The following is a 27006-nucleotide window of genomic DNA, read 5'->3' as shown; positions in this document are numbered from 1 at the left end:
ACAATTTATTTGTTCCGCGTAAAATTTCAAATTTTTATTTTAGTTTACATGTAACAACATTCGTCGACTATAAATTACAATAAAATATATGTCCTGTATAACCAGGAGAGTAACAGCTGTATTGTAAAGGAATCATAAATATCTATCAACTAACATTGTCATACGAAGCTGACAAGGTATTGTGCGTTAAGCGACAACACTATTCGCGTCAAGGCATTTTTCAAATTTCGAGCTTCGGATAAATTGATCAGTCGAATAGCTGATCGCGTAAAACACAGTATATAATAGTATACATACAACATAATAATGTCAACGGCAACATTGTGGTTCCGAGACATTTCTTCGATGCTTCTTCCGCATTGTACGTGTATACCAGATAGCACGAAATCAAACGTACAGGTAATGCATACGCGCATTGGATGCACCAGAGTATATCCGTACGTGTTTTCGGACTTATCTTAACGTGGCAAGTACGTATTACAGTTTAAGAAAACTGTGTAGAACGATGTCGGTGTACGATAAAAATGTACAGTGTCGAACGCGTTAAAAAATATTTTTCCGACTTAATTCGGTCGGGCCAAAGGGAACTGTTCGAGTAGACTTTGGTAATGATTTCGAGGACAAGACATACCCAGATTTAGTGGCGTTTGTAACAAGATTTTTCGGTTTTGGAGGAAGAGGAGGGGGTTTCGGTGATTTAATGCTCGACAAAGCTCGTACGTCGAAAGAATTCAAAACGGTTGTTTTAGAGCCGGATCCATTTTCTACAACGAGCCGATTCCCATCCGTCGAGGTCGCAGCACCCAATGTCATCGAACAGTCGTCATCAGCCGTCGATAGAGCCATTTCTTCCTTGACATTCCCATTTCTCGATGTAGTTACTACCGCCTCCTGACCCTGTCCTTCGCAACTTTCCCGTTCGTTAATTGACCCATAAAACTTGGCATTCGCTTCGGAGGAACTGGCACAAATTATCCTATGTCTGCGAACCTTGTTGCAGCGATCCGCCGGCTTACCATTTTCCTTGTTCTGATCAGTAATTTCATAGCTTTAAGGGTCGAAACGTAGCATGATCAAAGTTTCAACGTAACATATATGTATAAAAACGCAACGAGATGTTCGCACCCGGTTACAAAATCTCGTATTATCGGATAGATACGTATCAGTACGAGTATATCTCAGAGAATATGCTTTTATCCGTTTACCTTTAAAAAATCTGGCAGATCAAAATTGATCTCCGTTCCTCTTTGATCTTCCAGTCTGGATCTTTGAGCTCGTTTCAAACCTTCGTACAGATCTGTTAACGACAACCAAAATCCATCGATTTAGCTCGATATACTCTTAATTAGCATTATCGTATTGTCAAAGATATACGTGGACCAGTTTTATGTCTGCAGTTATCCTCACCTTCGCCATCAAACTTCCCTGGCAATTGTAATTTAACGCCATTCCGCCACTTCGCTATTAAAGGGGGATGAGACTTGACAGCATCTTCGGAAGTATAATCGTTCGCACTTCCCTTTTCGCTCGCATTACACTTGACCTTTCCCTTTAGTAGAAACAATAAAGGATCAAAGAATAAAGCAAACACGGAACAAGATACGTAGACTTTATCGGTCAAACTCGTATAATGTATCTTATTTGTACCTTCTTCTTTCCATGCATCGTAGAATCACGAAGAAAAAATTTATTAGGCAAAATCGAGGAACCCTCGGAGCGTTGATCGTCCGACTGTTTGTATAACATAAACAACTCGATGAAAGAAAATAGCACAGAAATGCAAAATTCTTATCAATAATTTTAGTAATTGATTTAATTACCTTGCAAGAGCCCTCGTTATACTGATACTTGTTTGCACCTTTTCCAACCAACAATTCTTCGAAAACTCGGTTGGTGATTTCATCCAACGTTGGTTGAGCGAGCGGCATGTCATGTGTATATTTCACCGTATGCAACTCGTGCCGAGAATCTATTGTAAATTGATATATATATATATGCGCGTGTGTGTGCGTTATAGATGTTGTAAATATGTGTATGCGTAGATGCGTGTATACGCATATCACGATAGAAATATTTAGTCTCTATTTAGTCTTCATCACCCCACAGAGTTAAAAACTAGTTACGAAAAAGCTTTTTCAGTTTTACCTTCATCTTTGACATTCGTCAACGTCAATCTAGGCGGAGCATCGATAGCTGGCATATCCATACAAACGCAGTGATTATCGCTCCATACGGTGATTGTATTTAAATTAAAACCATACTTGTTTAAGAGCGGTTTCAGCACTTCTTTCAGGGTTCTACCTTTATGCGCGATCACAGTTATTACGCGACGCGAAGGTAAGTCTACCTTTAATATTTTCGTTGGTACAACTTCCACTTCTTGACCGGCTAGTATAGACGATGGATATTTTGCTTCTACCGTCTGAAAATATAAAACGAAGTAATATGAAACGTTGGTAATGCAACAAAGCTTTTACAACGATTTCTTGCCAATCAGAAGTCAGAGACATCAAGTTACAACTATTTTCATACCGTGTGTTCGAATCCACGGCTATACGTACGGGTATTTTCACACGTTGAAGAGTGCAACTACGAAAGCAGTGCCGAATAACGCATGCACGTTACGATACATTTACAATAACAACATATAACCAAACGCGTTCTTCTTACAATATTATCCACTTTTTTTTTTACGTACACGTATAGCTTACCAAAATATCATTATTGTCAGACATCGAGCACCAAATATTCGGTGAACAGTAGGACAAATACTGTTAGTTGGTAGAAACGTGTCTGGAAAAGGAGGAAAGTGGTGGAAAATAGCAAAGCACGTCCCAGTACTAACGCGTATTCAAGTTAATAATAGAAACAGAATAGAAAGGAAGGAGGGGGGGGGAGAGAGAGAGAGAGAGAGAGAGAGAGAGAGAGAGAGAGAAGAGATCGCTTTTGTTAGTTAAAAATGGCTGAAACTGCAGATCAGTAAATTTTCAAAAGATGCGTTAAATAAATACGAGAGAACACAAACCTCGTCTGTGGCTAGGATTAGAACATCATAGTTAGAGTATCGAAGAGCTCTTTTATCAAGGAGGCGTGTAACCACATCTTTAATACTCTCCGTTTGGCTAGTTGGCACAACCGTAGTCGATCCGTCGGGTAATATTACCCGACACAACCCGGTACATTTGGTACGAACTTCTTTCGATTCGTTTGACTGTCCTTCGTAGGACGATAAAGACTACAAGTCACACATACAGCAATTTTGTAGATTCGAAAGACAACATTCATTTAATTAATCTATTACACATTATGTGTCATCTGTTGTATTTATTTATCGTTTTGTTCAAACAACAATTTTTCTACTCGTGCTTTTATAGTAAGATTCTCGCAATTATTCAGAAACACTCTTATAGTTGATACAATTGTCAAAATAGAAAATCTCTTTTCAACGCATTGTAAAACAAACTCAATTACAATAAACTCACACATAACGTATGTTACGTTGTATAACTAATAAATACACAACTGTTCTATCAAGTATCCGTTTGCGTGTAATTCGCAGTTGATACAATGTACAAAAGTACTCACATGTTTGTGAAACGATTGTCTCAATGCCAAATCCCAAGAAGCTAACGAAGATCTGCTACTAGATATAGAAATACTGTCATCGTTGTTATTACCTTCGGATTCTCTCTTCATGGTTGTAAAACTTTTATAAATGGTATCGCTTCTACTAGGGGTTTTACTGTACTCGGTCTCCCCACGATCTTTCGATTTAGACCTAATGCAAAAACACAAAGGAATCATAACAAAACCAGCACATAAGACTCGGTTATGCAACATCACGCATTACGATGATTACCTATTTTTTCTATTCCATGGAAGAATAGATTTTCTACATCGATCTTCGGCATCTGAATGGCTCTTCTTTAATTTCACACTAGGTGAGTTGGTGAGACTTAAGTCACAGTCTTCCGCGCCAACTATCGAACAGCCTGCTTCCATACAACGACGGTATAGATCTGATCTCAAAAACCTTGGATAACTATCGAATTTCATCAAATTAAAGACTTGCTTCTGAGCCTAATAACAAAAGTCAGAACAATCGTGTTCGTATCATCTTCTAATAAACGAATAATATATGGACGATAGACCGAATAATAACCGAGCAGAATATACGTATGTTACTCGATAAATACACGATGTACTCACCTGCAGAAATAGATTGGCTGGAGCTTCACCAAGAAGCTCTACGGTTATTTGGCCAGCAGCATGACTATCGACGTTTACAGGTTCGGAAGCTGTATTCGATAAATGACGTTGGTAGATTTGACTAGCCAACTTGCGACGTGTAACAATATCTCTAGTGTCTTTGTATCTCTCACAGGCAGCCCAAAAATAAATGTTTTCATGACTGAACTCCTTCTTTAGAAATTCCTTTAAAAGAATATTAGATGTAGAGTACAGTATCGCTACAGTTGGAAATATTATGCACTTACCGCAAATGTTTGCAACCCTTTTGGATCTTCCAATAATTTCTCAAAACCATTAGCCCATGCATGTATACCTTTGTAATCGGTGTTTTTGTCACACAATTCCGTACTGCCGTGCTACAACCAAAGAAATATTAAAAAATTTTACCTTGCTGATCAACGTCGTTAGCTGCGAGTTAACAAGTCATAAAGGGGAACAATCCAGCGCTTGCGCAATTTCGTCGTCAAAACCTCGCGAAACCTTAGTATTGTAATCACATATAAAATTATTCTACGTTAAGCAATCGAATTTTTTTGGCGTGTTATAAAATAAATTTATCGATTTAATGCCAATATTATACAATCAAATCGTATTCATATTCATACATCGTATACATAAGTGTCATATATACATACACATGCAGAATTTTCAACAAACAGATCACAAGAACTGTTTATCGTGATTTCGTTTAAGTTTCTTATTAATTATACTAACCGGACGAGTCCTACGTGCTCGTAAGCGGCTTGACGAGCCAAAGCGTGTAAAGAGAGAAGTAAAAACAGAGCGTGGGAATGAGGAGTAGCCTTCTCAACACACGTAACAAATAATTTCAAAGGTTTTCTCATTTTCTTCATTGACACTGTTACCATCATCAACGCATATGTTCGATTGTATACTCGACACTCGAAGTTTGTATCTCGAAACTCGAAACTCGAATACTAACTGACAACGAACTGTCGCAACAAGTCAATAACGGAGAAATGAACGTAATATTACGCCATGATTCGAGGAACGGAATGTCATCTAAAATTCTTGGAATCTTGTCGCGTGGAAACAACGATCGATATGTCGAATCGATTTTACAATTATTTCTACCGAAATTCATTCAATAGGTCCATAATAGTCGAATAAAGAAAAAACATGAAATGATTTTGTTTCATATTCTTAATAATAGAACAAAATGAACGAAGCAATGGAACAGTATTGACCGTCCTGTACCCCACGTACCGATTTCACCTCGGTGTCCATGTCGTGACCGAAGATCGTATTCCTCTGTATAGTCGCGCCACGATCCCATTTATCGAGGAAAAAGCTAATAAATTACTTATATCGAAACGATTAGCTTACGAGGCGTGTTTTCCTCGAATTATTTCCATAGAAAACATTGCCCCGAATCCGTATTAATAAGGGCTCCGCCCAGCTGCACCGGTGCACCGTTGACAATTGTAATTCTACGCACGGCGCTTTCCGAGCAGTGCTCATCAGCGAAACACCACGAACACTAACACAACCGACACTATCCGACCAATCAACTCACTACCGAATAAAACATAGTACGATCAATGAAATCTCAAAATAGCGAGTTTTAATCTCATCGTGCATTGATCGATGCTCTATCGTAAGTGTTACAATCAACGCACGTTCATTTGGAGCTCAACATGTCACTCTCATGTGCACACTGCACACAACCACGATCATATATATTCGTCCGAAGTGCCCGAACCCGAACGTCCCGAACTTCATTTCCTTCTCCCTCTCTTACTCCTTTTCTTTTCTCGCTCGCGCTCATCCCCTCCCACTGTTATCCGATTTACTCGGTCGGTTGGTTAATCTCTCGGTTGGTCGTTCGGTCGTTCGGTCAATTCAGTCTCTCAGTCTGTCAGTTTGTTCGTTTGTTTGTGAGAATTTTCAAATTTTATATTCACTTTATTAAAATATTCTAAAACTACATACACACGTGTAGTTTTTCTAACATATCAATGTTAGAGCACATTGCACATGGGCAAACTACCTTGCAATTCTTTTCTCTTTTCGGAATATATCTTCTTCAGAAATATTTAATTTTATTGAAATACATTTATACTGCAAGTATACCGATCAATCACTTTAAAATGAATCGATCGCATCGTAAAAAAATATATGTTCTAGAAAAATATGTAACCAAATAAATCTTACCATGCAGGTGTCCTCGATGCAGTTTCCAATGTTACGAATTTCTTGTAAACTTCCCCAAGGTCGTGAATTATCCGATTTATCCGAATAAGTTTGGCACAAGGGTCGAGCATAATCCATACTTGCTTTTAGATCTTCAAAACTATGCACTAAAGATTTCGAGATACCAGAAAATACTTTTGGACTAAATTTATCCCGATTATCCGTTTCTTTCGATTCTGTTAATTGCGTAAATGCGAGTAACGGGTTCGATTTAAATATTTCATTGTCGCACGGTTCAACACGATCTTCTATGCCATGCAGCATCGCGGTAGTACAAACAGATGCGAGCGAGCCAACGGACGAACTAACCAACCCCTGCTTCACAGTCGAAGCAGATGGTAATGGACAGGTGGGCAAATTCCCCCTCTTCGATTCCTTTTTTAAGTCGGAATGTACCTCGTGATCCTTTACCGATGCCGTGCATACACTTATTCCATTGCAGAAATCATCGAACACGACATTTTCATGAGACAATTCCGTATTATTTTTACACGCTTCAGACTCGTTTCTTTCAGTCTGGCATGCGTTCGAGACAGCTCGAACAGTCAATCGAAAGTCAATGGCCGCGTTACCGTACGTTTTTGGAGGATGTGCACATACGTCCTGAAAATATATCAAACTTATTCCAAGCACCAATGTTCCTTACAATTTATCGTGATATTCCAATTTTTTATTTTCTTTATTTCATTTATGATCTTCTTCTTTTTTTTGTAACCTCCAACATCAAACGTATACAAGGAATTTTTAATATCATCTGAATTGATAATTATAATCAAAGTACCTTATACTCTGAATTAGGATAGCACCTTCTTCGGGAGACATCTTGCGCATTACTTTTATCCAAACGGCTAGTACAATCATCTTTGAATCCAATTCCAGAATCACTGTTACTCGAATGTGCCGTAGACGTACTTATGTTACTGGGCTGCGGAGAAGACGCGTCTTGATGTCTTCGTATCTCATTGTAAGAGTTTGCATCCGTACTCGTGGAATCTGATATGTACAAAGTTTGTATCGCGCCGATGAGACTATTACAACTGTCAGGAAACTCTTGACAAACATTTAATTCAGATGTTTTGGTACATGTAAATCCAAATATATTACACGCACTGGAATGTACAGCGTGATCAATCAATTTATAATAAATTGTAAAAACATGACATGAATTTGAAACAATGTTTTCTTTATCTTTAACAGATTTAGTCAGTATACCGAAATACTGTTTATCCTGTTCAGAAAAAGAATTACAAAATATTATCCTATAAGAAGGATATTCCGCTATAATATGATTTTCTGAATTGGTAAGTTTTATATTTGCCACGTGTATAGTTAAGAGCACCGTAGTAGGATTTCTTTTCTCTGCTTTCAAGCGCTTAATGCATTTTTTCAAAACCTGAAATAATAAATAAATTTTAATGGTAGAATAAATTCGATACAATATAATAGCTCTCTTTCGTACGTTCGTATTACCTGCATCATACAAGAAGGATGCAACTGGTTTGGAATATCTATTGTTCCCAAATAACCAACTACCGTTCTATGCACTATTTTCTCAGAGTCTCTTTTGTGAGAAGCTGGCGGAGGTGGAGGTGGAAGAGGACTAGACATATCCCAGCGATATTGTAAACTGCTATAATTTTCTTGGTTCTGTAAGTCATTCGATGTTCTTTCTGTTGTATCGAACATAACGCCACTCTGTAGATCTCTTACAACTTTGGCAACTCTACATTGCAGTTGCAGCGCTCCCATGTTACTAGTACGTGGTTTATGTGTGTATTTAGGCCTACAGCGCACTGTTGCAACACCTTCTTCATCCGAAGAATCAGAATAATAATTTTCAGCAATTTGTAACCTTAGAATACCTTTAGAACGGCCAATTAGCTGTACAACATCATCGTGAGGCACCTTACTAACATTATGACCATTGACTGATACTAAATAATCACCAGCTCGTAATCCTGCATTTTCAGCTGGACTTCCTGGTACAATGCAACTCAAAATGCAAGGTTGCTGCCCCGAAATAGTAAAACCGAACCCTTTCGATCCGCGCAATACCTCCACTGTCCTTACACCATAATTCACTCGCTTTTTCTTCCTTCGGTTTTGATGCATTCTTGAGTTTTCTTTTCATTAATATTCACTAAATCTACAAATAAAATTATCATCGAACCAACACTTTCACAAACCGAAAAGTATCTCGAACCGTCTTTGCCTGTATCCGGTCCAATGAATCCTTTTTACTTCCTACGAAAGGAATGAAGTATATCAAAATCAAATAACTTCTTTTTACCGTTGAACGATCGCGTATATTGGTCATCGATGGTCAAATTCAATAGAAAATTCCTCGTAGTTCGTTTACACCACGAATCGCGGCGGCGTTCTTTCTGCATTCTTGTACCTCTTTCTTGTACGCACTACATACATATATCGTTATCATTACTCAACTACAAAACATATTCTTAAACACTATCCTACAATTGAATAATTTTCAACAACTTGAGTTTACAATTTCTCACTAGTTGACTATCCCCTATGCACCTAACAAGTCAAAGCAATTATAAAATGTTTTGATAGTCGCTTTATTTCTTTTCTTTTGCTTCCATCCTTTCACTCCCTCCACTTTTGCCTTTCTTTCGTTTGCGTTTGCATCATTGTTCATATATCTATATATGTATATATATGTACCCATGTATAAATGCCATGTATGTATTAGTCATATGTGCACATATATGCACCCATCGATCCTCGCACTAACAATATATATATATATAGTCGTTACCTGTGTGTGTACACACAAGCGCGCGACGCACGCATTCAGCCTCGAATACATACATTTAAATGGTAAAGTTCCATTGAGACGAGACAACATTTTCACTGTACATACAGAATATGGGTGAGGTGATATTTATATAGTAACAGCAGTCATGACAGTTTTCAGAAATAAATACTTTTCATTATTTTGGTATGTTGATTATGCAAAATATTTACTATAGTTCTACTATAATTAATCTTTTTCAGTATCGCAGTAAAATTTATTTCTCAGTTCTTTTGCAACGAAATATCATTACAAATGCTATTTTTCCTACATAAAATTATCTAATTTCTGGAAAAAAACAAGGCAAATTCTGATAACATTCTCATTTATCTAACAATTTTTCAGAAAATTAAACTGAGCTCTACACATTAGACACACTTCATTCGTTTTCCTTTTCAATTTATTTTTTTATTGGCCACTTTAATGGTAAACAAATGTGTATATAATGTGTACGTAGACAAGTCTGTACCACTTCCAATTCCTATACGTTCTTCTTCCTCTCTAAGCAAGTGCTTGTATACCCACAATTTTACTGCGTAACCAATTCGTGGTAAATCTTGTTTTAGCAGTGAATCGTCGACCAATCAGATCAAAGCAATTTCTGTCCCCCATCTTCGATTGTTTAGCAAGCCGCGGCCCAGAGTGGCGCAGGAGTAAATCGACTCAATATGGATACAGTATACATACTATGGTACATAATATGTACATTATCTTCGATAATTTGTCAAATAAAATAAAATAAAATGTTTGTCAAATAAATAGTAATGATTAGTTTACACATACATACATACATACATACACACATACATATGTTATGTAGATGTAGTAACGATTGTGTTTTCCAGGTGCGCTTGCAAATCAAGTGTCACGCGCGGGGTGGTCACGGGAACGGACCTGAAGTTGTCCAAGGTCATGGGTATGTGTAATCTGTGCAACAACAGTGACGTCTCGATGTCAGGGATTTTACTTAGAATCTGCTTCGAGTCATGGAGGGGAGACCAAAGGAGGCCCCACAAATGGGATTGAATAATGCCAATGGATTGCCATTGGAATCTATTGGCAAGCAAATTTCGAGCAGACTCCCTGATTGTCCCTGACATCATTGCCAACCACAGTGTGCAACGTGAAACTTGGAAATTTGGGAACGCTGTTCCCGGCTATTGGCAGTATGGTTGGGTGCATGTGTCATATCGGCGCATGGGTGTTTAAAAAATCGTAAGCAACGCTTACGCGAGTTTTTTATCCATATTTGTTTTTAACTTATATCTAAGGAATACTGTAAAGTTTGCAGTTTCTCAGTGTAATCTGTTAATAACGTGCCTACTCGTGTGCTATCTTTATAGTATATACGTGAATTTATTATTGTTCACTTTAAATGGTGTTCCTTAAAAAGAATATTTTTAAATTTGCCAAAAATTTCGGCTAGATTCCTTTCAAAGTAAAAGAAATATTTCGGTAAAATGGGTCTCGATGAAATTAGTTGGCAAATAGTACCAAATACAGTAACGAAAAGAATGAGGAATCTCTCTTTCATACACAAATTAATACCCTCTAAAAGGTTATGTCGCCGAACTAAAGTTATGAATACTACGATTAAACATCTCTACACTTTAAAAAACTATAGAGAGTACGTTAAAATAAAGACAGCAATTCTTCGGAATTTATCGAATAATAGTGACATCGACGATAATGACGGTCTTTCAGACAATGATTATAGCGTTTTGCATAAATCCGACTTGTCTATAACAAATTATATGACACACATCACTCGCATGGACACAGATCATCTTTATGAAGCAGAGCTTGATGTTAGCGACAGTAATATATTAAGTGTAGTAAGTAGAAAAACAAATGTTCAACAATCCGAAAATAAATCATCCAGTAACACAAATCTAGGTTGGCAAGATATCGTTAAAAAAAAAGATGTAAGTTCAACATGTTCTCTGGAACATAATATTCAAGAAAGCAAATCAAATAATTTAAATGAAACTACTAATCATAAAACTTTTGCAAGCAGTTCTAATAAAGCCGTTAGCGAAAAGAGTACAAAATTGTTAGATCAAGAGACACGTATTACAGAAATGTGTTTCAACGATGTAACATGTAACATTGATAAAGAAGAGGAAATAAGTAAGGACAATACAAAGTTAATAGAAAAAGAAGAACACAGAAGTAATGGTGTATATAAAAAGTTGAATAAGAAGATTGATACTAAAACACTCGAGTGTAAAAAAGAATTAAATTGTTTAAAACAAGATTCTACATCTATGACAGTTCAAGGTGTCTGTGAACTTCCTACAAATACAAATGCAAACTTAAAACAAAGTGATACTACAGTGACGGTTGGATATTTAAAAGTTCAAGAAGAGTCTGTGGATGAAATTAAAAATAGCGATTCCTTAAAAATGCAGTCTTTATTTAATGGGAAGACAAATCAACTCAAGGATTCTGGTATCGATGAAGATTCAGAAGAAGAATTTCAGGACAATGGAAAAGATGTTTATGCAAGAAAACAAAGAAAAGTACAAGACATTTGTGAAAATACAAATTTAACATCACCTGCAGCCAATTTTAAAAGTGTCTCCACGGTTGAGACAACCTTATCAAATACTGACAACGTAGCGTCCGATATTCATGATATATCAGATACTACAGCCTCTCAATGTACAGCATTAGTTACACCTAAAAAATCAAACAACAAAGAAGAGGAAGAAAACAAAGTAGAGAGAATAAAATTGCAACCAAAAGTTACTGGCACCAAAATTATTAAGAGGAGATACAGAATTATATCGGATAGCATTTTATCGTTGGATACATTTTTCGACTCAAAAGCCGATGATAGTCCTGTTAGTAACAAAGTAATGGATCCTATATATACCGAACATAATGCAGAAGATAGCACGTCACCTGTGTTCAAAAGACGATCGCAGCAAATGAAAAGGTTTAACCTGACCGTAGATAGCGAGTCTAGTCTCAGCGACGATGATAATGAATATTGTAACACAGAAAATATGAGAAACAAATTATTTAAACGAGCAAAAGAATCCTCCGACTTATCGGATAGCCAAGATGGAAACATGAGTTTCAAACACAGATTGTCTCTACAAAATAGTAATAGATTTAAAAAACATAAAAATTATGCATTTAAAAACAGTAGTAAAGGAAAAAATATTTACTTAAGAGAGAAGCATATCAACAACGAGGAATCTGTACAATTGATAAGATCGGTAGAAGTAAATAGTAACAAATGTAAAAACGCATTAGACTGTTCTGGTAAAAAAAAAACAAGTTCACAAAACTCTTTCAAACAAAGTGTACATTATTCAAATAATGAAAGCGATACTTCCGAAGAAAATAAAAAACTTGAGAAACTTTTTGTAAAGAATGATAAGACTGAAAGAACTAATAAAAACGATGAAACTACAACACAATCTACATTCAAGAATTCAATAATGCAAACCAGACCGAAAAATGTACGAAATAAAAAAATAGCATTATGTCATGTTACTTTACAGTATTTGTTTCTTTCTTTCAATGTTTTTTTTGTTTTTTATACAGTTACAGGAATTAATGGAAAAGGAAAACTTAATATATGAAACTGCCTTACCTTCTGTCACTTTGAAAGATCTACAAGAAAACAATGTTTTCCTGTTAGAAATTCCTTCTGTAGTAAGTTATACGTATGTTTACTAGCACAAAAATAAAAATTGAACATATTTGACATAGTGTTGTTTTAAATTTAGGTACTTGAAACTGAACTATTGGAACAAAAATTTGTTTTAACGAAAAAGAAGCTTAAACTTGGAGAACATAAATATAGAATTGCATTTAACGATACGGATCAAATGTTTGGTGTACTCAACACTGGGAAATCTCATACAAATTACAAGGCAGGTAAGATATTCCACAAGTTTCTCAATCAATGTTTTTTCTGCACTTTGAACGTGTGCTACATCTTTTTTTCCTTTCAGTTAATATGAAATCAATGAAGAGATTCGTTGCATACCAGAAAGTAGTGAGAACAGCATCAGAAAAATCATCTAACAAATGTACAAATATTGAAATAGACGATGATACAGAGATACCGATTTAGTTCTAAGGAAGTAATATTTATAAAAATAAGACTGCAATCTACTTTTTGTAATAAAAAAAACAAAAGAACTGGATTGATTTATCATTGCATTCCACAAAAGTTGTTTTCATGATCAAATAATTAAATACGATTTGAAATGTTAATGTGTTTATTGAAATACAGAAATAAAATGCGACATAAATTTATGACGTTTCCATGGCAGCAGTCGAGTCCTCTGTATATTTTCCTTTGTCTTTACCTAAAGCAGCTAACCTGCCCTTACTTCGCCTGTCTATAATTTTCTTGCGATCTTTATCCATCTTCAGCTTGACGATAACAGTCTATAAAAGCAAATAAATTTGGATATGATAGCGATCGTCTTATACTATGGAAACTCTTATACTACAGCGAATGTATCAGTGCCAATTTGTCTGCAGCAAAAGGACTAAGCAATATAAATTTATCAATGCAAAGGAGAACCCTGAGCACCGATCCATTTATCTAGCTATTTGTCCCGTTCTATGTGAATGGTTTAATTCATCATCGATCACAATGAAACAATTATGTATGCGTCAAGCTAAAAATTGCTCTTTACCTTGGATGGATCGATACCAACGTATACACTGGCAGTATTAATTTTTTCACGCTGTATTCTTTCTATGTATATGACAAATTTCTTTCTGTATACTTGAACCACTTTGCCAACTTGTTGTCCTTTGTAGTGACCACGAACTACCTTTAATAGAGCAAAATACGTTTCATAAAACGAAATTATAGAAAAACCGTATCACCGTTGCCATTTAAATGAACAAGTATACCTGTACTTCATCATCTTTGCGAATCGGCATAGAACGCACATTGTACTTCTGTCGTAATTCTTTGGAAAGAGGTGCTGACATAAGCCTTCTACGAATGTGAGAGGGTGCCGTGAAATGCCTTTTCCTATTTTTTCTACGCGAAGAAGTAACGAGTCGATTGAATTTCATTGTTGCTGGTTTCCTGTATAGACAAAGAAATTGTTCACTGTAGCTTATTATCAGGAATTATTATAGTAAATGTCAAAAGAAATCACATGGCTGCTTTCAATAAAAACAACAGTACAAATAGATTGACCACTATCGTTGGAAGTCTAATTGTTAATCTCGTTTGAAAATGAAAAGAATGTGTTGAGTCATAAACGAGGAGATAACTGAAATGAACCGATAGAAAATATAACGTTGAAACCGATTGCTGCAATTCGATTGGAATCGATTTAGATTTCAGCAAACTTACGTTAACCGTTTAACACCACGGTCACAACCGGAAGAACATTTGATGCGTTTCTACAAGTGCCGGAAAGCTACATACATACATGCACATGTGCATACATACACGTGAAGCGTCCTTCTGATTGGTCGGTTATATACGTAGCTGATACAATTCGCATTACGATTGGTTAAGAAAAATCCTATGTTGTATGAATGCGCTACGCTACATAGCTCCAATTCCTGTGTACGTTTCTCTCCCTCTTTAAGCAAGCGTTTTTATATGTACAGTAATAGTACCAGCTAGTACTCCTGCACGCTTTTCTTACTCCCTAAGTTGACGCGCACAAACCCATTATTTTACTGCGCATCTATAATCCGTAGTGGATCCTGATTTAGCAGTGAATCGTCAGCCAATCAGAGCAAAGAAAATTTCTACATCAACTCTCGCTAACGGATCAAGCTGCGGACTGTAACTGTGCAGTACTCACAATTTTACTGCACATCTAATCCGCAGTGAATTATGCTTAGCATTAAATCATCAGCCAATCAAAGTGAAACAATTTCTGTCCTCGTCTTCGACTGCTTAGCAAGCTATGGCCCAGAGTGGTCAAGAGTTGGAGCTACACGTGTGCTAATATGTATGTAATTCAAAACTATATAATACATACATATGTTACGATTTCTGCATATACATTTCTCTAGATTGAATAATTATTGAACTTTCGTTTTCAATAATTTCTTGGTTTACATATGAGAAAATCGTATATATCATAATCATAACAAACGAATGTTACACATAATAACATAATGTACAGTATAATGGATTCTACTCGTGCACACCTCCAGTCCGCAGCTTGATCCGTTAGCGAGGGTTGACAGAAATTTTCTTTGCTCCGTGTGCGCGCCAGCTTAGGGAGTAAGAAGTATATGCATGTAGTTCCCTCTCTCTCTCTCATTTTCCCTAGACTTTCCTAGTTTTTTTGTGTTCACCCGCAAACAGGAAATTTTTGTCGAGAAAATGTTAGTGTATTTTATCGCCATCGTTTTCCTTGACGCTTGACGCTAACGCCTTGACACAACAGCACAACACGGAACGGCCTAATGTATGTTCAAAGCTGGTGTCATTCGCTGTAAATGGTGGATAATTGTCAATAATTGTGTTGTTTCGAAATTACGGTATTGACGTTTTCAAGATTTTGAAAAAATATCGCAGTTATGGGGCTATTAAGTTCGCGGAAAAATACGACTCATCGTAAGAATCGAGTAAGTACATATATGCACAACCGATTCTTCCTTATGCGACATGTACGCCGTTACACCGAGAGAAGTTTATTTATACCGTGGTGTGTCGGAAGAGATGCGTAACGTTATTAACGATGTTGATTGTTCTTGATACGACAACCAATATGATTATTTCACTACAGTCTGCAGTTTGGTAGTTAGTCGTAAGAACAATACACGCATCGTCGACCGTTTCACTTATTTATTTTGTTATTGGTTTGGTCCGTTGCCGCACACTCGACTCGACTTATTTCTACGTTTACAACAATTCGTTGTCATTGCTCTTTTTCCTTTTTTCATACTATTTCGCAAAAACGTAATATCGATCCGCTACGACACGTAATAATATAATTCGATTAAAAAAATTTGTATACCAACATCGACGAGCTATACGAGGAAACATATCGATTGAGAATTCAAGTGAAATATCTAAGTAAACGAATGCGATCACAAGGTAGTCTTACAAATAGAAAAATGCTTTACAGTAGGAAGAAGAGCGCAAAGATTGTAAAGAATCATCGATGATGGCTGGACAACTGTAGCATTTTAGGAGGCGGTAAATATAATTAATCCTGATGCATTGATGGCTTCGATTCACTTGATTTATTTGTCCTAGAAAAATTATTTGTTTCCATCTGTGGAACAAACAGGGAAATTAACTTATTTGCTTTAGAAGAGGATATGCATGCGTATCTATTTTCGCATATCTATACAATACAATATATGTACGCTCGCATGCACTGTTTCATTTATGTTGTAGGTTGATAGAACAACGTGCAGGTTGATTTCCTAGGAAAAGAGTCATTCTGCAAAATTAAGTTTGAGAAAACTTTTTTTTAGTGGTAATTTTTTTAACATTATTAAAATTTTATGCGTCAAAGTTGAAGTTAACAAAAAGAAAAAGAAGGAAAATAAACAGAAACAAAGGGAAGTTGGTACTTCCGACGAAAATTATTTTGCGAAAACTAAAATCTTAGTAGATACACAATGGATTCAACGAGACCGGAGGACAGATCGCTCGGCAGTGGATTATCTTTACCACAATGGATGAAAGGAAGAATCGATAATAGGTACCTTTTTTCTTATCTGTAACCGATTTCTGTGAAGAGTAGCTATACGTAGCAATTGTATTCCATACAATTGCAGAATTTTAATTATTTTCATTCGTTTAAGAGTTAATTTCTTTTCTCACTTGATATGTTTTCGAACAAGAGAGAGAGGGAGAGGGAGGGAATATTTACAGGCGGAATGTGGGCAACGTGACCAAACAGCTGGTTGCGCGTACCACCGCTGGTTGCTATTCTTAGATCTCAGAGACACGAGTGTGTTCACGTCTTCGGATACGCCCTCGTGGTTCTACTGTTGCGCACACCGTTCATTTTGCTCTATGCTAGAAAGTCAAGTTAGGGTCGAGTACAGTTGCTTCTTTTTTTCAGTTATCTTCTTCTTTCCTTTCTTCGAATCGATAGTTCGTGAAGTACACGACGCACATTATTCTGCAGCATATTCGAGTCGAGATTTTATCCACTAAAGAATCTAATAAATCTGAACACGATGTTTCTTCTGGTACGATTCGTGGTAACAATAGCCGAAGAATTTCACACACTACACCCTTGATTTTTGTCTCTCGATTCATTCTTTCGCAAGTATTCTTTATACAGCCAACCTTTCGCGGTTTCCTTTTCGATTTACAGGATATTTTCTAATTATGTATTTTCTATCGGCCCTTCTTTGTTCCGCAGATTCGATTTCGATGATAGTACATTCAGCCCACCATCCCATGACGACAATTTCTTTTATATACGATATCCAAAATCAGAGAACGAATTGTCGGTTACGCAAGAATTTCGACCGATCGATAAGGTTTTCAGTGAACAGAACATCAGCTCCTCGGCAAGTAATACGAAAGCAGAGCAACAACTTGTTCCAGGGAGTAAACGCAGTAACCAGGAGATCGACTTTAGCAAGCATCCGTTACCGTGTCAACCGTTTGTACCGAATTCGACAACTAACAAAGGTATCTCGTAGTATATCCAGCGAAACGCATCGAACCCTGACGAATCTAAATCCGTTGTTCTTGCTGGTTCTAGGGAACGAGATCAAACAAACTTCAAAGGCATTGCCGATCGGAAAGGCGATAGCAAAGTCGCAAGGTATAGACGATGGGTTTCACGGCGAACCAGCACTTTGTGGAAAATCGATCGTTCTCGTAGCCAATCAAATAATGTCCAACAAATTCAATAAAACGTTTGCGGCTGAGCAAGCCGAGAATCAGCCAAAAAAAGGTAGCAAATCGTTGCCAGCCACTCCATTGGCTTCGCCAGCTGGAAGTCCCGACAGTTCACCGAAACCACGACGACGCACGCCTTCGAATCGATACTTTACAGGCCCTTTTTTCCCCGATCGAGAAAAATATCAAGGAGGTTGGATCTTGGCAAGTATATTGGGGCAGTCCAGGGAAATCGTTACCGCCAAGATCGACGAAGAAGACGAATCCAGTATCGACGCATCGTGCTCGTCGCCCCAACCGCCCCCACCCAGATTTCTAAGTCGAAAGAAATCTATATCCTCCCAAAATCTTACGTATGTAGGAACCGACGAAAAATCAACTGCTGACAAATCGATCGTCTACTCGAACGTATTCCAAGCGAAGCCATCCGAATTAAGAGAAATGAATTTTTGGTCTCCCACGTCCATGTAGACGAATACACATTTTTTCTCACGCTTTCTTTCCCTTTGCAATAACAACAAGCGTTCCCGTTTACTCGTTGGTACTCGATAAGGCTTCGCCGATCATTAGATGCAGCGAATCCACGTCTTCGTTTCTTCTTTCTCTTCTTTTCCCTCTTGTTTTAGGATTGTGTGCATGTTTGTGATTCCTATTGCGAGACACGCTTCCGTTCGCATCTATCGTAGTTAATATTTAGCAATAATGTATTCTCGATCTAACGTGCCTTTAGTTGTTGCGTTGTTACTTGTTGGACAATTTCGATTGTGCGCAAACGTTGTACAACACGTATAATGCTATAGACGAACGCCAATGAATTGCCACACGAAGAAAAAACCTTTTCAAATTTTCCAACGAGGGAGGCGGTCGCTTTCGTTTTTTTTATTAGAAAAACGCATCGATTACTCGCCTCTTCCCGTTCCTTAGTCGATTGTTTTATTTAAATATCGAATGTTAAATGATACGATAAGAAAAAGATGTATATCGCTTAGGTCCACATGGTATTTATTATTATTATTATTATTATTATTATAATTATAATTATTACTATTATTATTATTATTATTATTATTACTACTACTATTATCATTGTCCATGGCACGAGTTGTTATAGAACCCATAAAACAGATTAACATTTAGGGAATTCATGTAGTAGCATATCTCTTCCATGTTTTACCGATCAAGTATCGCGCATACGCGTTTCGTTATCGTACGGTGGCAAAGTCGCGTTTTTCGTGTTATTCAGAGCGTAGATAGTTTACGGTAGATAGTCTACACCGAAGTATACAGCATCGATGAGAGAGAGAGAGAGAGAGAGAGAGAGAGAGAGAGAGAGAGAGATCGGTTACGGTAACGAAACATAAACAAAAATACAAATATGTATCGTACAGATCGGATATGGAAGTTGCATGCTACGACCGAATCCACGAATATAAGTTACCGCGTTGGGCGACATATCGAGACATCGGATTGTCACGGTGGAAAGGACGAATCTTACACATTATTATATTATACCACTTTGTCAAACTGTTAACAACAAAAGCACCTGCGGCTACGAATTATACAGAAACTAACGATTTGTAAACTGTATCGAATTCCCTGAACAAGTAATAAAATCAAAAGAGTATCGCATGCCAGTAAGCGTGATTTCTTTTTTCATTCTTCATAGATCATCGAGTTCGACGAAATCAGTTTTTACTCTCGCCGATAGGAGTAATCGCGTCCATTGAATTCTTAACAACGATCCTGTTAAGCTGCCGATAAAAGTTACGCGATATAATCGGTGATTTTTGACCTACGCGCGAACGCAAACGGACGCATTCCCTGTAGCTCGAAATCGAAAGGAACGAGGATAGGTGGCAGATCGATCGCCTAAAACCTCCAATTTAAGAAACAAAAAGGACTGGACACCCGGGTTGAACGAATTATAACGGGTTTCTTTGCCTTGGGCGTGCTTATGAAATCACAAAGTTCTCGTTTGCTATATTTTGCCGATGTCGGTTGCGTAACTCGTGCAAACGAGCACGAAGCGACGCGTCCCGACGCATGCCCGTTCTCGTTTTCATTTTGATTTATTTAGAATTTATTACGACCGTGTCTACAACATCGACACGCGGTCATAGGATCCGGCTCCGAATCGAAAACGAAAAGTTGAAATATCGAAATACACAATGTTATCGGCGTATTCTTACGATACATATCGCGTAGGCACGGACGACAAAAGTTGGAAAATTGGACCGACGATCCGTGGTCCGACACGTGTATCCATGATTAACACGTTGAATGCCACGGGGGTCACCGGTGACCGGCACTTAACTTGGCGGTGACGCCATGGGGGCCACCGGTGACCGGCGCGCCTAAATTGATATAGGAATACATATAATTTCAAACAAATGTTAATATCTAAAATTTTGTATTATTACCATCGTCGATTCAAACAGTGACCCCTGTCCCAATTAACATGTCAAGCATGGTTATACACTGTAACTTATCTATTGCAGATAATATTTCAACATTATATGTATCGCATAAAAGAAAATTCATCGTGGCGCTACGGACAATTTCTGTAAAACCGGCGTGGCATTCAACGTGTTAAACGTACGCGTATCCTGCGATTCGGTAGAAATATACATACGTTTGCTAAACCGTAACGCTATAGCGTAAAGATCTCCGCTCAAGAACGGGACACCGTTCTGTGGCAATTCGAGATACGCTTGCATTGAGCAATTGCGCGTACGTATTTCTATTTCGTATCTGCCAATCCTCGATATAGATTTTCGTTGTATTAGGGTGTCCCATAAGTTCTTTCCTTTTTTCTGATGCGAAGTGATTACACGATATTTGTTGTTTAAGGTTGATTTATCGAGTTACATATGAACCGTTCTGCTCTATTACCTTCTTCCATCTTTCAGGAAGCCACGTTATGCCGTCTTTCCAAGATTGTTGAGGCTTATTTGCAAAATATTGTTCAAGGTGCGTTTTTATTTCGTTTACGAATTTAAACCGTTTTTCACGGAGGGTATTTTTTAACGAGAAGAACAAGTAATAATCGGGACGGAGCAATGTCTGGGGAGTACGGAGGATGAGGTAGAACGTTCCAATCGAACTGCAATAATTTTTGTCTTACGACCGACGCAACACGCGGTTTTGCGTTGTCGCGATGAAAAACGACGCCGCGTCGGTTCGCCAATTCTGGCCGTTGTTCTGCTGTGGCGGCTTTCAACTCATCGAATTGATTACAATATTTAGCCGAATCGATCGTTTCACCTTGAGGAAGAAGCTCGTAGTAGACTACATCTTTCCAGTCCCACCAAATGCACGAAAGAACTTTCTTCGGACGAAGTCCTGACTTCGCAACAATTGAGGGACTATTTCCTTTCGACCAAGTTCGTTTTCGATGCACATTTCGGTATAAAATCCAAGTCTCGTCTCCAGTGGCAAGCCTCTTTAGGAAAGGATTTCTGCCATGTCGTTGGAGAAGCAAATCGCACGTAGAGACATGGTTCATAAGGCTGGTGTCAACGCTTACCGACGGTGTGGAACTTCGAATCGATTCACGTATCTCATCTTGATTAAATGCTTATGTACCGTTGTCCTGGGTATGTCAGTGGCATCCGCTACCTCGCACACACTGTATCACGGATTTTCAGCGAGCATATCTTTGACAAGGTCCGCATCCGTCGTTGTTGGACGGCCGCTGCGGTATTCGTCTTTGAAATCAAAATTGCCAGCTCTAAATTTCTTAAACCAATCGCGGACTGTCCTAATAGTCGTAGAACCGTCACCGTAAACGGTACAAATCTCGTTTGCAGTGTCCTTTGCCATATCACTTTTTTTAAAGCAATAAAGCATAACATGCCGCAAATGCTTCTTTTGGCTATCCATATCGAACGGCGCAGAAAAAATTTAATAAGGAACTTTGTCAGCAACGAAACATACTCTAAAAGAGCTCTGAGATCACTGAAACCGATACCCTAAACAGTCAAGAGATAAGCCAGTTAGAGTTATTCATAGCGCGGCGCGGAAAGAACTTATGGGCAACCCTAATATATCGGTGCGATACGCTTGTCCTCGCTAGAGTATACGATCGATGATGTCTTCCTTTCCGACAATTCGACATTATCGTGTATATTGTAGTACAAAGTATTTCGAAGGATCGTTCCTTTGGAAACGGCCACATCCGATCGAGTTTCGTCGTTACTAGAGAACAAAGGAACGACATTCTCGAGGACAAAACGGCATGATAAAATTGTGCGAATTTAGCAATTCGGTATCGAATGCATTTCAACTCGACGAACGTAACGTAATATCGGCTCGACAGTATCGTTACGAACTTACGCGTCTATGTGCTTGCCTTTGGTCAGAGGGGATACTCGATACCCTGTTTTCGGACTCGAAAAAATATTTCAAGTCTCGCAGATGGATAGGTTTACTAGCTCTCGCGTATAAATAGTCTGTCGGATTTACCATGAGCATTCAATTCGTTCTACGTTTTGCTTCTGCACGGTACAGAGAAAATCCAAGCAACCAACTTCTCATCATGTTTAGGGTAAGTAGAAAGGGATCGTTCGACGCGTTCGCGCATCGGCACGATACAAAACGAAAATAATATTGACAGAAGAAATTTGTGGAAAAAGTCGAGATGCTTTCGTTCGCACGGTTTCCCGGGAAGAGCATTTTTACACGATGCTCGTCTCCGTATACCGGTCGCCGCCGTGTAAAAGCGCTGATCAAGAGTTTTCCGTTTCAGTTTTTGGTGATCTGTGGCTGCTTGTTGGCGATCGCGCAAGCCGGTGTGATCGGCGGGGGTTTGCTCGCAGCGACTGCGCCTGCTGCGGTCGCGGTGCAGCCGGCGGCGGCACTTCCTCTGTCCGCAGCCACGGTCGCGTTGCCAACCATCGCGACCTCCAGCTCCAACGTGATTCGGGGTATCGGTAACTTAGGTGCCATATCAGCCTACTCGAAGAGCGTAGACACGCCATTCAGTAGCGTCAGGAAAGCGGACGTACGCGTTAACAATCCAGGAATCGTGACGGCGACCGCTGTGCCCGCGCCTGTACTCACGCTCGCAAATACTGCTCTCGCAGGTACCTGATCGAAGGGTGCCCCGTCAGTTTTTTCTCATTTATATTGCTATTTCTTTTCTTTGATTTTTCCCCAAAAACTATCGGTTCGTCGTTATCGGTCCAGCGTTCGATTTATTCACGATATCGAAGAGAAAAAATATTATCGTCCTGACAATATTATCTCGTCGAGCTTGGCGCATGGCAAACGCTTGCTGGCACGCTTCCTTTATCTTCCTGCATCGGAACCTTTCTCGTTTCATCGCGGATCCGTTATTCGCAATGCCCTTCGACCAGCTTCTTCTCTCCACGTCCCCATCTTTTCTTCCCTTCCCTTCCCTTATCCTTTTCATCGTTTACTTCCTATTCCTTATAATTTTTCATATCGATATTATCTTTGCTCGCTCACTTTTTCATCACGCTTCGATACTCGACTTTTATATCGCATCGCACACGCAGTTGGTTATCTACGCACTTGTACATGTACATATTGTATATCGCGGTGAATTAATCGATTCTTCTTTTCTCCACCCTTTTTTACTACAACCTACGATCTACGGCGATCTACGGCGATCCACGGCGATCCACGACGATCTACGACGATCTACGGGTTTAGGTCCTGTAGCCACGGCCGCCCTTGCTGCGCCTACTCTCCTCGCACCTGGACTGACAACCGCACTCGCAGCCGGACCGGCTCTAGCTCCGCTAGGACTCAATGGCTTGGCACTGAACGGCTTGGGAGCGGTTAGAGTGCTCTAAGAGCCGCACACCAACCGCGCCCCTAATTCGCGGCAACGAACAATCGTTGTCATGACGCAAACGAACTACATGTCACAGAATGTAATCACCGATTAACGAATAAATATAAAATCTTTACAACTCCACAGTATTGCTTTGCTCTGCTTTGAAACTGCGTTGTTCGGGAATTACAAGGATTACAAAGGATAAGCGAAACTATTAAGGTGTCCCATAAGTTCTTTCCGCGCCGCGCTATGAATAACTCTAATTGGCTTATCTCTTGACTGTTTAGGGTATCGGTTTCACTGATCTCAGAGCTCTTTTAGAGTATGTTTCGTTGCTGACAAAGTTCCTTATTAAATCTTTTCTGCGCCGTTCGATATGGATAGCCAAAAGAAGCATTTGCGGCATGTTATGCTTTATTGCTTTAAAAAAAGTGATATGGCAAAGGACACTGCAAACGAGATTTGTACCGTTTACGGTGACGGTTCTACGACTATTAGGACAGTCCGCAATTGGTTTAAGAGATTTAGAGCTGGCAATTTTGATTTCAAAGACGAATACCGCAGCGGCCGTCCAACAACGACGGATGCGGACCTTGTCAAAGATATGCTCGCTGGAAATTCGTGATACAGTGTGTGCGAGCATTTAATGTATGTACTAATGTATGTACTAATTTAATGCATTTAAATTAGTACATAAGCATTTAATCAAGATGAGATACGTGAATCGATTCGAAGTTCCACACCGTCGGTAAGCGTTGACACCAGCCTTATGAACCATGTCTCTACGTGCGATTTGCTTCTCCAACGACATGGCAGAAATCCTTTCCTAAAGAGGCTTGCCACTGGAGACGAGACTTGGATTTTATACCGAAATGTGCATCGAAAACGAACTTGGTCGAAAGGAAATAGTCCCTCAATTGTTGCGAAGTCAGGACTTCGTCCGAAGAAAGTTCTTTCGTGCGTTTGGTGGGACTGGAAAGATGTAGTCTACTACGAGCTCCTTTCTCAAGGTGAAACGATCGATTCGGCTAAATATTGTAATCAATTCGATGAATTGAAAGCCGCCATAGCAGAAAAACGGCCAGAATTGGTGAACCGACGCGGCCTCGTATTTTCATAGCGACAACGCAAAACCGCGTGTTGCGTCGGTCGTAAGACAAAAATTATTGCAGTTCGATTGGAACGTTCTACCTCATCCTCCGTAGGCATTGCTCCGTTCCGATTATTACTCGTTCTTCTCGTTAAAAAATACCTTCCGTGAAAAACGGTTTAAATTCGTAAGCGAAATAAAAACGCTCCTTGTACAATATTTTGCAAATAAGCCTCAACAATCTTGGAAAGACGGCGTAACGAGTCTTCCTGAAAGATGGAAGAAGGTAATAGAGTAGAACGGTTCATATGTAACTCGATAAATCAACCTTAAACAACAAATATCGTGTAATCACTTCGCATCAGAAAAAAGGAAAGAACTTATGGGGCACCCTAATAAGTTGATCGGTTGTAAGAATAAAATTGGCCGCATACACATTTCACGTATACTGTATTTAATAAATAAAAACAGCGATCGGTCGAAATACGCGTACAGAATCATTGGAGAATGCAGCGTCGAATCTGGGAATCAACCACCAGAAGCAGAAATCGATTACCAGGAATAAGAGACACCGATGGGGCTGCTGTAAGCCATGTGCGAAACGGCGACCGCTGGGGAGTAAGCGACACCGAGCAGCGGACTCGGGTGAGCAGCCAAAGGTGCGGCCAGCGGTGCTGCTTGGGCTGCAGCATACGCTAATGGAGCAGCGTGCGCGTAGATGGTCGGATTCGTCACGCGAATGTCGGATCTGCTGCTGCTCGAGTACGGGGTTGCGATCGTCTTCGATTGCGTCGCGATCTGCGCCAAATTTCCTGTGCTGCGGAGGATGTTGTCCGACGTCGATGTCAGAGCTGCGGTAGTCAGAGTGTATTGGTCCGCGGCGGCCGTTCCCAAATATCCGGCCTCGCTCATCGCCAGAGCACAGGCGAGTATCACGATCTGTGAACATATCGAAGATCGTTCTCAAATTTCACTTCTCTATCCGTAGAGCGAAAATCTCGTCTTCTCGATTCGTCGATGATTTTTTCGATTCGGTTCTCTCGAACCTTTCGACACCTTCAACCAATTACCAAGTACATATGTATACGTATACGAGATACCAACCTTGGTAAACATTGCGAGAGTCCGCTGTTAGAAGCTGGTCGGAAAAACTGGTCAGGATTCTTCTTCGATGGTACTCGAAACCGAATGCGTGCCGATCGTTCCGCAGCCAAAATCTTATATAGTGCAAACGATCCGGCTGGAATTAAGTGGGGTACAAGGGCGTGTTTCGTACCGGTGACGAGAAACTTTCGCCGTAAGAATACGCGTAATTTTAGAGCGTGTAAATCGTTCTCTACCACGCCCGATTCTCCTTCCTTCTTCTTTTCTTTCCTTCGACAAAATCCTCGAGTTATTCCCTCGGCGACCTTGGACCAGAAAGTCAAATCCGTCTGGTTCCACTGGTTCCACCTTGTACCGTGGCAAAAAATGACCGTGATCCATTTACATTGTCCTTTCACCCTCTCGCCAAATTTTCCATCGGAATGCCGATACGAACGGCAATACACACGCCCACCGTTCGATCCTCGATATGTGTTTCTATTTTCAATATATATAAAATATAATATAATAAATATAATAAATATTATAATATAATATAATATAATATAATATAATATAATATAATATAATATAATATAATATAATATAATATAATATAATATAATATAATATAATATAATATAATATAATATAATATAATATAATATAATATAATATAATATAATATAATATAATATAATATAATATAATATAATATAATATAATATAATATAATAAATATTATAATATAATATATAAAATCGTTCCCACGGACGTGTCGCCGTACATGCGTCTGCAGGATATACAGCATTCGGAAATACGAGCACAAATCCAAGTTGCGGACCTACGTAATTCTGTTTTTCAATTTCAATACGATCCTTTCTACATGTATATATTTCAATTAATACATAAAACGTATC

At 38.8% G+C, this 27006-nt stretch overlaps 6 protein-coding genes and 2 long non-coding RNA genes across 15 annotated transcripts; 4 read left to right on the top strand and 4 right to left on the bottom strand.

Annotated features, from left to right (window-relative positions):
* Positions 1–4: 4 nt before the first annotated feature.
* On the bottom strand, positions 5–9069 carry loco (regulator of G protein signaling family member locomotion defects). Of its 4 annotated transcripts, none has more exons than XM_033466438.2 (14): positions 7936–9031; positions 7247–7858; positions 6427–7068; positions 4497–4607; positions 4210–4434; positions 3860–4080; positions 3586–3778; positions 3026–3235; positions 2146–2422; positions 1821–1969; positions 1648–1731; positions 1408–1549; positions 1206–1297; positions 5–1029 (listed from the first exon to the last, which is right to left on the bottom strand). In XM_033466438.2, exons 1-14 carry the CDS (start codon positions 8575–8577, stop codon positions 544–546), a joined length of 4086 nt encoding a protein of 1361 aa, XP_033322329.1. In that variant the 5' UTR covers positions 8578–9031; the 3' UTR covers positions 5–543. The 4 variants fall into 4 exon arrangements, with proteins under 4 accessions (XP_033322329.1, XP_033322330.1, XP_033322332.1 ...); XM_033466440.2 differs by having other exon boundaries at positions 888–1048; positions 7936–9069; XM_033466439.2 differs by lacking the exon at positions 3026–3235 and having other exon boundaries at positions 7936–9034.
* Positions 9070–9222: 153 nt separating this feature from the next.
* Positions 9223–10795, top strand: LOC143259201 (uncharacterized). 3 transcript variants are annotated; one of them, XR_013033045.1, is made up of 3 exons: positions 9223–9358; positions 9850–9971; positions 10126–10795. It is a non-coding gene; the product is annotated as an uncharacterized LOC143259201 (long non-coding RNA). The 3 variants fall into 3 exon arrangements; XR_013033044.1 differs by having other exon boundaries at positions 9847–9971; XR_013033046.1 differs by having other exon boundaries at positions 9223–9427; positions 9847–9971.
* Positions 10796–11066: 271 nt separating this feature from the next.
* LOC117218183 (uncharacterized) lies at positions 11067–13441 on the top strand. Its single transcript, XM_033466380.2, has 5 exons — positions 11067–11205; positions 11298–12753; positions 12839–12949; positions 13024–13174; positions 13252–13441. Exons 2-5 carry the CDS (start codon positions 11362–11364, stop codon positions 13371–13373), a joined length of 1776 nt encoding a protein of 591 aa, XP_033322271.2. The 5' UTR covers positions 11067–11205; positions 11298–11361; the 3' UTR covers positions 13374–13441.
* Positions 13442–13503: 62 nt separating this feature from the next.
* Positions 13504–14745, bottom strand: RpL26 (ribosomal protein L26). The gene is made up of 4 exons (XM_033466383.2): positions 14625–14745; positions 14171–14351; positions 13948–14088; positions 13504–13693 (listed from the first exon to the last, which is right to left on the bottom strand). The coding sequence occupies exons 2-4, from the start codon at positions 14336–14338 to the stop codon at positions 13556–13558; spliced, it is 447 nt and encodes a 148-aa protein (XP_033322274.1). The 5' UTR covers positions 14339–14351; positions 14625–14745; the 3' UTR covers positions 13504–13555.
* An 889-nt stretch (positions 14746–15634) lies between these two features.
* LOC117218184 (uncharacterized) lies at positions 15635–19748 on the top strand. Of its 2 annotated transcripts, XM_033466381.2 has the most exons (5): positions 15794–15862; positions 16366–16436; positions 16641–16950; positions 17623–17897; positions 17971–19748. In XM_033466381.2, exons 3-5 carry the CDS (start codon positions 16868–16870, stop codon positions 18579–18581), a joined length of 969 nt encoding a protein of 322 aa, XP_033322272.1. In that variant the 5' UTR covers positions 15794–15862; positions 16366–16436; positions 16641–16867; the 3' UTR covers positions 18582–19748. The 2 variants fall into 2 exon arrangements, with proteins under 2 accessions (XP_033322273.1, XP_033322272.1); XM_033466382.2 differs by lacking the exon at positions 16366–16436 and having other exon boundaries at positions 15635–15862.
* Positions 16066–17435, bottom strand: LOC117218186 (uncharacterized). Its single transcript, XR_004489727.2, has 2 exons — positions 16955–17435; positions 16066–16515 (listed from the first exon to the last, which is right to left on the bottom strand). It is a non-coding gene; the product is annotated as an uncharacterized LOC117218186 (long non-coding RNA).
* Positions 19749–22504: 2756 nt separating the features above from the next.
* CPF2 (cuticular protein CPF2) lies at positions 22505–24054 on the top strand. Of its 2 annotated transcripts, none has more exons than XM_033466412.2 (3): positions 22505–22656; positions 22858–23035; positions 23787–24054. In XM_033466412.2, the coding sequence occupies exons 1-3, from the start codon at positions 22576–22578 to the stop codon at positions 23927–23929; spliced, it is 402 nt and encodes a 133-aa protein (XP_033322303.1). In that variant the 5' UTR covers positions 22505–22575; the 3' UTR covers positions 23930–24054. The 2 variants fall into 2 exon arrangements, with proteins under 2 accessions (XP_033322303.1, XP_033322302.1); XM_033466411.2 differs by having other exon boundaries at positions 22858–23194.
* Positions 24055–25436: 1382 nt separating this feature from the next.
* CPF1 (cuticular protein CPF1) lies at positions 25437–26263 on the bottom strand. The gene is made up of 2 exons (XM_033466499.2): positions 26108–26263; positions 25437–25942 (listed from the first exon to the last, which is right to left on the bottom strand). Exons 1-2 carry the CDS (start codon positions 26117–26119, stop codon positions 25556–25558), a joined length of 399 nt encoding a protein of 132 aa, XP_033322390.1. The 5' UTR covers positions 26120–26263; the 3' UTR covers positions 25437–25555.
* Positions 26264–27006: the final 743 nt, after the last annotated feature.

The sequence above is a fragment of the Megalopta genalis genome, chromosome 3, assembly GCF_051020955.1.
Source record: "Megalopta genalis isolate 19385.01 chromosome 3, iyMegGena1_principal, whole genome shotgun sequence".
NCBI lineage: Eukaryota > Metazoa > Arthropoda > Insecta > Hymenoptera > Halictidae > Megalopta > Megalopta genalis.
This window is presented reverse-complemented; position numbering and strand designations above follow the sequence as displayed.

Excerpts from the sequence above, each read along its gene's own strand:
- loco (XM_033466438.2), bottom strand. The coding sequence starts at position 8,577 with ATGCATCAAAACCGAAGGAAGAAAAAGCGAGTGAATTATGGTGTAAGG. Across the intron at positions 4,081-4,209 it reads CAGCCAATCTATTTCTGCAG|GCTCAGAAGCAAGTCTTTAA; the intron begins GTGAGTACATCG and ends TTTTGTTATTAG. Across the intron at positions 1,550-1,647 it reads CGATGCATGGAAAGAAGAAG|GGAAAGGTCAAGTGTAATGC; the intron begins GTACAAATAAGA and ends TTTCTACTAAAG.
- LOC117218183 (XM_033466380.2), top strand. The coding sequence starts at position 11,362 with ATGTGTTTCAACGATGTAACATGTAACATTGATAAAGAAGAGGAAATA. Across the intron at positions 12,950-13,023 it reads TGTTAGAAATTCCTTCTGTA|GTACTTGAAACTGAACTATT; the intron begins GTAAGTTATACG and ends TTTTAAATTTAG. Across the intron at positions 13,175-13,251 it reads TCATACAAATTACAAGGCAG|TTAATATGAAATCAATGAAG; the intron begins GTAAGATATTCC and ends TTTTCCTTTCAG.
- RpL26 (XM_033466383.2), bottom strand. The coding sequence starts at position 14,338 with ATGAAATTCAATCGACTCGTTACTTCTTCGCGTAGAAAAAATAGGAAA. Across the intron at positions 14,089-14,170 it reads GCAAAGATGATGAAGTACAG|GTAGTTCGTGGTCACTACAA; the intron begins GTATACTTGTTC and ends GCTCTATTAAAG. Across the intron at positions 13,694-13,947 it reads TTGGTATCGATCCATCCAAG|ACTGTTATCGTCAAGCTGAA; the intron begins GTAAAGAGCAAT and ends TTGCTTTTATAG.
- LOC117218184 (XM_033466382.2), top strand. The coding sequence starts at position 16,868 with ATGGATTCAACGAGACCGGAGGACAGATCGCTCGGCAGTGGATTATCT. Across the intron at positions 16,951-17,622 it reads AAAGGAAGAATCGATAATAG|ATTCGATTTCGATGATAGTA; the intron begins GTACCTTTTTTC and ends TTTGTTCCGCAG. Across the intron at positions 17,898-17,970 it reads GAATTCGACAACTAACAAAG|GGAACGAGATCAAACAAACT; the intron begins GTATCTCGTAGT and ends TGCTGGTTCTAG.
- CPF2 (XM_033466411.2), top strand. The coding sequence starts at position 22,576 with ATGAGCATTCAATTCGTTCTACGTTTTGCTTCTGCACGGTACAGAGAA. Across the intron at positions 22,657-22,857 it reads AACTTCTCATCATGTTTAGG|TTTTTGGTGATCTGTGGCTG; the intron begins GTAAGTAGAAAG and ends TTTCCGTTTCAG. Across the intron at positions 23,195-23,786 it reads CGCAAATACTGCTCTCGCAG|GTCCTGTAGCCACGGCCGCC; the intron begins GTACCTGATCGA and ends CTACGGGTTTAG.